This window comes from Carica papaya, chromosome 2 (assembly GCF_054855325.1).
Source record: "Carica papaya isolate Zhongbai chromosome 2, ASM5485532v1, whole genome shotgun sequence".
Lineage (NCBI taxonomy): Eukaryota > Viridiplantae > Streptophyta > Magnoliopsida > Brassicales > Caricaceae > Carica > Carica papaya.
The window spans coordinates 5096292-5107819 of NC_142310.1; the positions used below are offsets into that span (position 1 = coordinate 5096292).

At 34.1% G+C, this 11528-nt stretch overlaps 1 protein-coding gene and 1 long non-coding RNA gene across 4 annotated transcripts; both read right to left on the bottom strand.

The window, feature by feature from the left end:
• Positions 1-799: 799 nt before the first annotated feature.
• On the bottom strand, positions 800-2813 carry PP2CA (protein phosphatase 2CA). 3 transcript variants are annotated; one of them, XM_022048506.2, is made up of 5 exons: positions 2663-2813; positions 2089-2501; positions 1640-1975; positions 1422-1527; positions 800-1328 (listed from the first exon to the last, which is right to left on the bottom strand). In XM_022048506.2, the coding sequence occupies exons 1-5, from the start codon at positions 2664-2666 to the stop codon at positions 991-993; spliced, it is 1197 nt and encodes a 398-aa protein (XP_021904198.1). In that variant the 5' UTR covers positions 2667-2813; the 3' UTR covers positions 800-990. The 3 variants fall into 3 exon arrangements, with proteins under 3 accessions (XP_021904198.1, XP_021904199.1, XP_021904196.1); XM_022048507.2 differs by having other exon boundaries at positions 2604-2811; XM_022048504.2 differs by having other exon boundaries at positions 2089-2812.
• Positions 2814-7603: 4790 nt separating this feature from the next.
• LOC148268691 (uncharacterized) lies at positions 7604-10352 on the bottom strand. Its single transcript, XR_015816707.1, has 3 exons — positions 9344-10352; positions 8889-9220; positions 7604-7932 (listed from the first exon to the last, which is right to left on the bottom strand). It is a non-coding gene; the product is annotated as an uncharacterized LOC148268691 (long non-coding RNA).
• Between the last annotated feature and the right edge of the window lie 1176 nt (positions 10353-11528).

Sequence of the window (11528 nt, forward strand, 5' to 3'; positions counted from 1 at the left end):
ATATACACATACATATATATATATATATATATATATACACATACACATTCATCGTGCTTCTTTGTTTAAGTTTTTGGGAAGTTTGAGGATTATAAAATAAAAAAATGGTATTGTGTTCCGTATATTATGATATACATCATAAAATTAAAAAAATAAGTAATAATATTTATTTTAAACGATGGAAACATCATCATAATCATAAAATCGTGAATAAATAAATATTATATTCCAAATCAATGGGAACAAATTTTCAAGTGCATGCACACAGGTTTTGGGAATGAGAGAATTGAGAGTCAAAACATACGATGACTTGCGTTTATGCTTTTGTTTTAAAAGATGATCTGGTCAAAGATTGTATTGTAAATAGCATATAATGTGTGGTTAAATTTAAGTTATAATTAGTGTACTGTGTATAATTTACTTAGAATTATACGAATTATTATATAAAAAAATAAAAATAAAAAAAGTTGTATATACAAAATAATTATTATTAAAAAAAGTAAAAAAAAAAACATACTTGTTTGCTACAATTAGTGATATAAAACTCAAATATTTATAATCATTAAATAAACATAAAGTTAATGGCCAACACCTCTTTGAACCCATGTGACGTGATGTCTGCTCGAACACACATATTTAATTTGGGTTTAAAATCATATGGACACACGCATTTATGCATATCATACAAATTAAAAGTCAATTATTGGACTTGACTCCTATTTTCTGCAGATGATTTACTATATTTCGTGTAATACGATTTACCACATATATATATATATATATATATTGCTCTTTGCAATTTTCGTTTGAACAAATTCATCCCCTATGTGTATTAAAAGAACAATAAAATAGATACAATTTTTTTTCACATGTTTTCCTCTTCATCTTAAAGAGAAACTTCCTGCAAATTTTACTATAACAAACACAAAAATTATTTTACTTTTTCCTCCAAAATATGACCGTTGATTTTACAGTCCTCTACCAAACAGATTATTCCCGACGATTCCTTCTCAAATCTACGACGAGAACGCTCACGTTGTCCGTGCTGTGCCTGGCCAACGCCAGCTTCGTCAACAATATCGACGCATCGGAGCACGCTCTGTTGGAGCTCTCGCCGGCATCTCCCGAATTCACCGTTTCCGGCGGAGATGGCGGGGACGAAGCGCCCTGCGAGCGCAGACAGATGCGCGCCACCCCGCATGCAGTGTCGTTTGACACCACGTCCCACAACCCATCGCTTGCCAGAATCAGACACTCGTCTTCGTCCGTCCGATCGATCACCGTCACCTCCGGCTTCGACGTAACGTACGGCTTCAAGTAATTGTCACCTGAAGATTATCAGAAAATTCAAATTAGAACTAAACAATCTAATTGTTTGGTTATTTTAACTTCTAACTGAAGAAGACTGGCCCCCCTCCTACCGATTGCTCGAGACATGGCCAGAACGCCGAGGACTCGCGGGCCATCCCAGTAAATCACGCGTCCACCGGCTTGGTTGATTCGTAATAACTCGTCGGGACGATCCGGCTGCAATCATGAAAAAGCCAAGTTAATTCACAGACACCGGAGCGTGCATAACAAACGCCGATAACTCTTATTTAAATAAGGGTATCAGGGAGGGAAACTTTAAGTACTTTACCTTGTGGTCCGAAGAGAGGGGAACGGCAACGCCGTTTCGGCAGAGAACGGCACGGGAATCGCCGCAATTAGAGACAACTATTTTGTCCGGAGTGACGATGGCGACCACGGCGGTTGAACCCACCGCGTCGCACTGCGGAGTCTGAAGCTCGCAGCGGCATGTAGTTGTCGTAGCCGCCGGGGTGCTCCCGGTGCACCACTCGCTCACCTCCGCGTCCATCCTTTCGAAACTCTGCTCCATCGCCTCCTTCCACTCCACCGCCGGCGATGAATTCCTTTTCCTTTCCACCTCTTCCTTCACTATCTCATGAAACCGCTCTTTGCACCTCATCGCAACCTGAAAATAACCCAAGAAGCCATTAACGTACTGAATTCTGAAACCAATTTTGGGGGGGGGGGGGGGGGGGGGGGGGGGGGGTAAAAATTCAATAATGATTATAAGATAATTACATGAGAGCAGCCATGGCCGTCGAATACACCGAAAAAGTGAATTCCGTTAGAGTCTGCTGCCGACTCTTCCTCGCAAAACAAGGGGTGGATCGAAACGGCGTCTTCCATGTCCCGTCTCCTCCCGCAAACGGAGGTCATCCCAAAACTAGGAACGTCTTGCACGGCGTCGTTTTGAGCTCTCAAATTCGAACTCACTACCACCTTGTTCTCTCCCATTGCGCTTTTATGTTCGCAGCTCGCCACTGTGTTCTCGCACCCCTGGCTACGAGGCAGAACCATCTCGAACTTCCGCCTTCTGACGCCGTTGTCTAACGGCGGCGATATAAACTTGAAGGGAGCCCGAAGCTCCATCCGCCGGCGCCGGGCTGCTCGCGAACTCGGCTCCACCGGAGCAGCAGACTCGCTCTCCCCAACTACACCACAACAAATTCCAGCCATATAGCCAAGGATTAATACTCGATAACCAACTAACAATTGAAAGATATGAAGACTTGCTTATATTAAAAGCTAACAACTTTCTGCGACAACGAAACAAAGGAAGATACAGAAGATCTCTGTAAACCGAGGAGAGGACCCATTAAAAATGGCGAGCTTGGAAGCTTTTTCTACAGAGAGACATGACCCAGGCTTCCTTTCACTTGAGGGCCCCACGTAATTAAGGGCAGCCTACCGTCACCAGCTCGGGCAGCATTCAACACAGACACGTTCAGGTTGCAATGACGTTTATCTACTGAACACAAATATAACGATAATAATTATTAGTATAATAATCAGTAATCAGCACCGTCCATCACCTTCGCGATCTGTCTCTCTCATCTTTCTTTTCGACACGTGTACTTACCTCTCTTTTGGGGTTTGTACGTGGCCCAATCAGATTTCAACACGAGTCGTTAAAGGCGCGTTCACTCTTCTATATCACGCATGTGATTCTGCGGGAGGTGACCACCTGCTACTTGGCCTGCGTCATTTTTCTCATTGCATCACCCTCTCGCCGGCGGCTGAAGTTGTTGGTGGGCCTCGCAGAGAGTCTCCGGGTCGAAGAGCAAGCCGAAGAATGTAGAGAGAGGAGGCAGATTTGTAATTAACTTGTAAAAATTTTTAGATTAAAATTTAATCTATTTAAGATGAGAGATTTTAATTTTTAAAATTAAAAATTAATTTAATTGGAATATTAAAAATTTAAAATAGTATTAAAAGTATAATTTGGCCCTTCTGTAAAAATCATTGTTCAGGCGCGTGCTCTAAACGACATTAAGAGAAGATAAACAAGAGTCAAGTGGTGAGATAGTTAGAACAGTCACGTGGCATCTGGCCTCGTAGCGTCACCGGCCCATGCTCCTAGGCGGACCCTACTTTTCCAGCTACAATCTTTTGCGTGGCAACTTGTTAGTGGTCACCCGGTTCCCACTTGTACGGTTATGTGGGACCTACATAAAGCACGGCCGTACACGTGTCACATTAGCTTCCGCGTTGGGTTCTTTCTTGGGGAGCCGCCAGGGTATTTTCATAATCTTGATATTCTTTGATTCTTACCAAAATATTATAAAATCAAATAAAATAATATATATTATATATATATATATAAGAAATGAAAAAAGAGTATAAGAAAGTAAACAAAAAGTCTTTTCATCAAATTCACTATATCATAAAATTTCTCACAACTTCAATTTATAAAAGTATAATGGGAAGAGATGAAAGAGAAAGAGGTATAGATGTTCATAACTCGGCATAATTTAAAAAAATCATAATACTCCCACTTGAATGTTAATTATGATAGAAATATTATTTAATTACAAATCTTATTAAGAAAATTCAATATGATGAAACATTAATCCGGGAGAAAAAAAAAAAAAGTATCACTCCCATCCTTTAAAGAATTATATGTATGATTTTTTTTTATAAAATAGATTACGTGTCTCTTGAATATGTTGAATCATCAATCTCAATCATATACATTTTATAATTATTTTGTAAAAATAAGTTTTCATACATAATTTAATAAACAGTAACTGTTTTATTAACTGCTATGATCTTATTGTACCACCATACGTGAATAAACATCATGTTTGATATTTAATTTTGTATGGGTTAAATAAATACTCCAAATATGTATAACAAATTAATTGTTATTTTAATTATTTTAAATAAAACAAGTTCATGTCTATTATTCATTTAAAATATATGAATATATATTTATTTTATTTTTGATATTTTATTGTTAAGGGAATAACTATATATCGTGTCGAGCATTATTAATTAGATAGATATATTAGTGCACTTATAGCACTAAGATACGTTACTTCATGATCAATTAGTTGTCCATTATCTTTATAAATATGAAATAAATATCTCTGCATATTAAGTGATTTAACAACCATGAGACGGCTTAATGGATTTATTTTATCCATATAAAAAAAATTTTGTATACTTATTTATTTTATGTTGATTGACAAAATAAAATCGAATAAATGCTCAATTTGTAAACAAAAACAAAATTTATTTATCCACATACATTTTATTTCAAATTTTTTCTTCAAACAATCAACTGTTTTGGGAAGTTCTTTTTAACTACATTTTAATATATATATATAGGAATTATAACAAAAGAATGCGTATATTTTTTAATAAAATGCGTAGATATTTTGTATTATCTTACAACCTTATTTCAACAAATACTCACTAAGATGGTTATACAACATATGTTCATAGTGTTTCAGTTTATATAAAGATGTTTGTAATTTAATGTAATAAATTTCTTGAAATTTTAAGTTGCATGCTTTAAGTATTTTAAATACTTCAAGGATTTTCATATATATGTCACTATCAAGTGATCCGTACAAATAAATAATAAATTTATCCATAAAACGTATTTCGATATTTTTATATATTGTCACAATTTATGAAGTATCAAATTGTTATAGTGTCAACAACTGGAGAATATGTCTAACTATAATAAATATTAATTTTTGTGTGAAAATTCTTGAGTTATAAGTCAAACTTTGTATTGGACAACTTTGTTCTTCTTGCCTTGATTTATTACAAATACTCATTTATAGCAAACCAATTTTAGCATTTCAAACGCCAATCGGTGCATCCAATTAGTATATGTGATTTATTTTTTTTTTAAGGCCACCAAATGCATCAAATAGCTAATTTGCTACATCTTATAAATAAATTAGCATTTCAAGTTTTTACTCATCATTGATTTGTTCAATGATCAAGATGTGATAGAAAGAATATACTACAATTAATTTATCTGTCTACCTGTTTGATTTTTCCCCCACAATACTATGATAATTATATCATCAAAAAGACAGTAAGCAAAGTGTGTAACCAAAATATTTTGAATAAACGCTTCTAAATATTTACTTATAGATAGAAATTTATATCTAATATATATCTCAAATCCTCTGTGAGAACCCATAATGATGTATTGTGATGGATCAATTGTAATATACAATGTGCATCCAAAAGTTATAATATGTGAATTGTTTGACATTTGACAATGAAGAATTTTTTGAAGAATTTACTATCTCAAGCATTTCGAAGTTCAAATAGATTTATTACTGTTATGTATTTGACGTTTTTAATATTTTATGGAGATACGACGAAGAAAAATTATTATTTTTTGTCGATATTTTATTGTTTTATTTTTATATATTAACGACACGTAACATTTAAATAAATTTCAGTACAAAGTGTTCATAACAAATAATTTTTATCTTAATTCCAAAACTTGCAAATTATAATTGATAAAAATTGACATAATAAAATTATTTCAAAATATATAAAACATAAAATAACAAAAATATAAGATACGTGTAATTTAATAAAATCAAATTAGTGGTAATATTTCATACACTAATTTAAATTATGAAATTAATTTAACATTTTATCACACTTTACTTTGTCATGTACGTCCCAACCCTATTTATATAACATTTTATTGTATTTTATAATTAAAATATTTCAGCTTAAAACAACTTTTTATTATTTTTTTCCATTGCCGTTAACAAGTGGACTACAATATAAAAATAAAAAAAATAATAATAATATTATTTATATTAATCCCTACAGAATTTAAAAATAATTCCTTCATGTTGAAGATCGTTCCACTGGAAAATATTTTTTAAATTGGAGAAAGAAAAACATGATCAGATAGAACGACAGTGCTGGAAACGTGTATAGCGCAAGCCACGAGGAGACGCATGTTCAGAACCACGTCAGCGTCTGCCACGTGGCGACAATCAATTACTCAACCTGGAAGTCTGCGAACGTCAATTGAAATTAACATGTGAACCCGCACGTGTCAGCTTCTCCTTTATTTCGCAGTCGCTGTCAGAAGACAACTGGAAAGTGGCAAACATCAGATAATATATTAAGCAACATTGCGTGGTCCGTGCTGTTCACTCCCCACAACGATATTTAAGATATTTTATATATGATTAGTGCTGTGGTCGGTCCACTATATTAAATTAAAATCGAATTGACTTACATAGTAGATTTTAAACTAAAATAAAATATTTAAATTTAAAAATTAAACTGTGCTCAAATGATAAAAATATATAATATTTATATTTAGATAAATTTTTTTATAAAAAATATAAAATCAATTATTAGAATACATATCATTAATAATTTAATTAAAATAAATTATAATTTATAAATACTTTTACTCTTTTAAATCAGATAATTGATATTGAAAATTTAAGATTAGCATAGTAATTATTTATTGTAAATTAATTTGCAAATGATTGATCCGTGCTTCTTCACGTATACCTACCACCCATGGATTATCAGAAACCCTAATTTAAATAGGATTAATTAATGGTAATCGTGAAAAAACAGAATATCAAACATCAAGCATGACATACGGTTCATTGTGTTTTTCTTTTAAAATATAATTTATAGGGAGACATGATCGATAAAAGGCGTGGGATCACACGCCAACAGGGGAGCGTGGAAAGAAGAACCAACACAAGAATCTCGTATTCCACGATCTCGCCACGTGGTGATATCTTCCCCATAATTTTTTTTTTTTTTTTTTTTTTGTCAAAATAAAAAACGGCAAAGCGGTTTTAAGGAAGAGACTCCAAACAGGAGACGGAATAGCCGTCTTTGTAGGATTTTTTTAAATATATATAAAATATTTTATTAACATAAATCATGGTACTTCTTTGTAAAAAAAAAAGCAAAAAAGAAGGCCAATAATTAACTGCCATGTGTACTTTTAGCTGTCAAACGCGCATTATTCTGACACGTCATATGCAACATTTACAAAAATGCCATTCAATTTGATGAAGTAGTAGTATCTAAATTTCTTTGACTTGAATTAATTTTAAAATTTAAATACTCGACTGATTATAAAAATAACAACATAATTAAATAACAAAGGAAAATTAAGGAACGTTGGACTATTTTTAAGTAAATTATATTTGTGTAACAGGTATGTATTAAATTTATATTAATAATTATAACAAATCCTAATTATCTGATAAAATTTTATAAATTAAAATTGTTTATTAGTAAAGATATAAGACCAGCTTTGCTCTACCTATCGTACAAGATAATTTCTTATGTCTCTAAAATATGAGCACCACCGTAGCCAAAATTCTCTCAAGGCAATGGGAGATTATAGAACACAGGGAAATACATCTGCATCTTATGAACGGTTCAGGATATTGCACTAGGAGGCAACAGATTAATTATCTGCTCAATTACTCCTCCTACTGTCAGGAGGCGATGATGTACGAAGCATCAGAAAGGCAACCGGTGGCGAGCTTTCCTCTAGTTCGCTAACACGCTGGAGAGTGACTTGTTGATGAATTCTGTGTCATCAAGCACCTGAATAGAGGAGATGTCAGAGTAAAGTTGTAATTTACTCTAAATTTATTTGGTATAATAATTATAGAACCTGGATTTGTGAAGCACTGAGGCAAAATAGTAACTAACACTCATGTATTATGCATTTGGAGCGAGGCAAAAATAGTAACTTCGAATGATTTTTGCGATGGTTGTGGTGGGGATATTGATGATTCCATTTTGGGTCAATTCTTGAAATATTCAATCATGTAAGGCTGCTACTTACTACTAAGACCTCCTGTTATTTCTTTATCATTATCTAATCATATGAATCGTAAGAGCAGTATGAAATTCTTTATAAATTTACAAACCTGAGGCAAATAAGTAAAGAAAAGTGTTGACTGGTGTTCGGTGTCACTGTGTTGGATATTTGTTGATCATTGTAATGTTTCAACCTCATACAATGAAGTGTAAATTCATGAATGTCTATCAGTTTGGACAATTTTTCAGCTTAAAAGCAAACATTGTACAGCTTATTTGGCTTTTAAAATCAGAAAAATAATAAGGTATCAAACAGTTTTCTAAGTTATAGGAATTTAAACTCCATGAGCTTAAAGCAGAAAATTATTTAACCAATCCAAACGGACAACTTCTGAGGACGCCATCCTCACTGGACATAGAACATGCTAATGACAGTTGAAACCAAGATGATCTGGTCTAGTAGGCATGATAATCAACAGTTTTTCCTTCAAAAGCGGATCCAGAATATTTTGGAAAACATGTTCAGGTTAATAAAATAAATAAAATGGTCTTATAGATTATTAGGTTCTGATATACCACGGTGCAACATTCTTGCTCCAAAAGATTGTTTCTGAGTTGAACAATTGCACCTTAGAACAGAATGTACAAAACAAGAAAATCTTTGAACATCTTCTAACTGGTAAATTAGTAGATGATACTTTAAGCTGAAGGCACACTATAACAGAGAAATCACTCACCTGAAGACTGTAGTAGATCCATGGACGAACCCACTGTTTATATGCACAAGACTGGCAACACAGGAAATGAACACAATGCTGCAGATATTGAAGCTTCTAATAAAGGATGGGCAAGCTGGCATCTGTAATTACATGGATTCTAAGCTGGCCCGAAATGGCTTTTGAGTATTCTTCAGCATTATCCATAATTTTTTGGGGAAAAAAAGGAAACATGTAAAAAAAAAAAAAACTCTTTTAAGTGAAGGGTCTCCTGGGGAGACCTATGATTCACTAATCAGCTTGAATAGTACTGAATTAACTGACATTAGGCCAACAACTCAAATTCCACAACTCTGCAACCAAAAAATTGGACCCCAACAAGTCAATTCCCAGAGATCAATTCCACTACTTCAAAGATTGGGAATCTAATCTGAATAGCAATATAATACACCATTTTATGGGGCACTAACAAATACCTTCAACCTGCCATTGGACCCAGAAGCTACTCCATCCATCAACTTCTTCCTCTGACCTCTACAGGGATCACGCCAAACTGTTATTTAAGCAAATGGGTATTATCCAAAATCAGCTAAGACACTACGCGGAACAATTTAAAGTTACACATATGAAAAAGAAAATCTGATTTGGTCTGCAAGTTTCTCTGAGAAAGAAAATAAGAGAAAGTGAGAGGAGAAATGTAACGATCAGAAAATTTTAAAAGAAATAAATTATAAATTGAATGGGGAAGTAAAATAATAGCATTATGGTTTATATTTCTTACATAATAATTCAAAATATCTAATAGAGTTACGGAAATATTCTTTCTAAAAAAACAACAAAAAATCAAAGAAATAAATGGAAAATAAACAACTGGACATCCTATTCGCAACCCTCTTTTTAAATCGAGATCTTGATCTTGATTCTTTTTATCTGAAATGGTTAATGAAAGAGTGAGTTACACTAATGTCACACTACTTATCGATACAGAAATGAAAGTTGGTAAAAATTATGAAAACAACTAATTGAGCTCTTAATGTACGTAAATTTATTTATTATAAATAAAATTATTTATTGTACACTTAACGTATCAAAATTTTTAAAACTGACCTATAGAGACAATAACACAAAAAATGTCATAATTTCATATTCAATTAATTAGAACAACAACTTTCCATTTTTATCTGCCTATTGATATTAGTGGGGATCCATAAGTATGTCTCCACTACGCGTGAATCCTTATTTAACATTGTCAACTAACCGACCGTCCTTATACCGTGTCCGGTATGAGTGCTAAAAATACCATATTTCAATATCCTGTCCAGTATGAGGGTGAAACGGGCCGTCCTCATATCCCGTCTGGTTTGAGAACTAAAATGCCAATCTTCGATACCCCATCCAGTATGAGGCAACGTTCACGGTAAAATTCCCTATGCATCCGGTCCATCCACCATCTCCTGTAATATCCAGTAAGGTTATCATTCATTCATTCACTTAATCAAACAATTTTCCGTTTACATTTAATTTTTAGTTTCACAATTTAATTATAAATCACGCCAAACAAGCAATGCATGCATCAATGAAACACAATTAAATTATCATACCAACTACAATGTATTATTATGCGTTTGAAACTGTAAAATTAATCAATCAGTTAAAATATGACAAACAGTAATAAATAACCAGTTCCGGCTCTATTAGTAACCAATAATTAATTATCGAGGATTTCTAAATTACATAAAATGTCGTGTTATTTATAATTAAATTTTAATTTCATAATAAGGAATAAGGTAAGAGATTTTTACCCAAATCGGTATTCGAAACACTAAACTCTCAGCTGCGTCTACTGGCGGTCCCCGGGTTCCTTAAATTTTCCTTCGGAGATTAAAACACGCTTCAAGTACCTAAAAATACCCCAAAAAACTCAAAATCAGTGTTAAAATCCTTTTTCGGCCAATTTCAAAATTTCGGCACGACGACACCACCATGCTCCGGCAACGGCACCTTTGCCTGCGACGGTGGTTTATTTCGAACTGGTCATTTTCGGCCGATTTTATACTCATCCATGCGAGAAAACACGTTAAGGGACCACAGTTGGCCCAAAAAAATTAAAAAATAGAAACTTACTGGCGGTGGGGTTTTTCGGTATGGCAGTTCTGCCGGCTCACCTTTGCAGTTGGACATTTTTCTTCGGTTAACCTGTGAGAAATAGAATGGTGACTACAATGATAAAAAAATTGCACAAAACGGGAATCGGGAAGAGTCTCATCAGAGGCAGTTTTTGGTTTTTCCTGCAGCGGCACCACCGAGTTTTACCCCTGATTTCCAACTCATCCGTCGGTCTTTTTGCTCTGATTTGGCAATGGGGGTATTCAAAATTAAATTTCAAGCGAATGAATTTTTTTTTACCTTTTTTGGCGGTTGGAGGTGGCTCCAGCACGGCGGCGGGTGGCGGTCGGCTCCCTTTCCCGGCGATTGGTTCTTCTTCTCCGATGGGGGGCTGGCGGTTAGGGTTAGAGTTCGGTGTGAAGTGAGATATTTATATAAATCTCCCTTTAATCTGTACCGTACATCGCATTTAATCTCTACCGTCTGATCGCGTTTAAAGAAAAAATAAATCTGTACTGTTCATCGCAATTTAATTTGGACCATACGATCACGTTT

Bases quoted from the DNA above. Each gene is read 5' to 3' on its own strand.
- PP2CA (XM_022048504.2), bottom strand. From the start codon at position 2,526: ATGGCTGGAATTTGTTGTGGTGTAGTTGGGGAGAGCGAGTCTGCTGCT. The intron at 1,528-1,639 runs GTAAAGTACTTA...TCATGATTGCAG, and splicing joins CCCTCTCTTCGGACCACAAG to CCGGATCGTCCCGACGAGTT. The intron at 1,329-1,421 runs GTAGGAGGGGGG...GATAATCTTCAG, and splicing joins GGCCATGTCTCGAGCAATCG to GTGACAATTACTTGAAGCCG.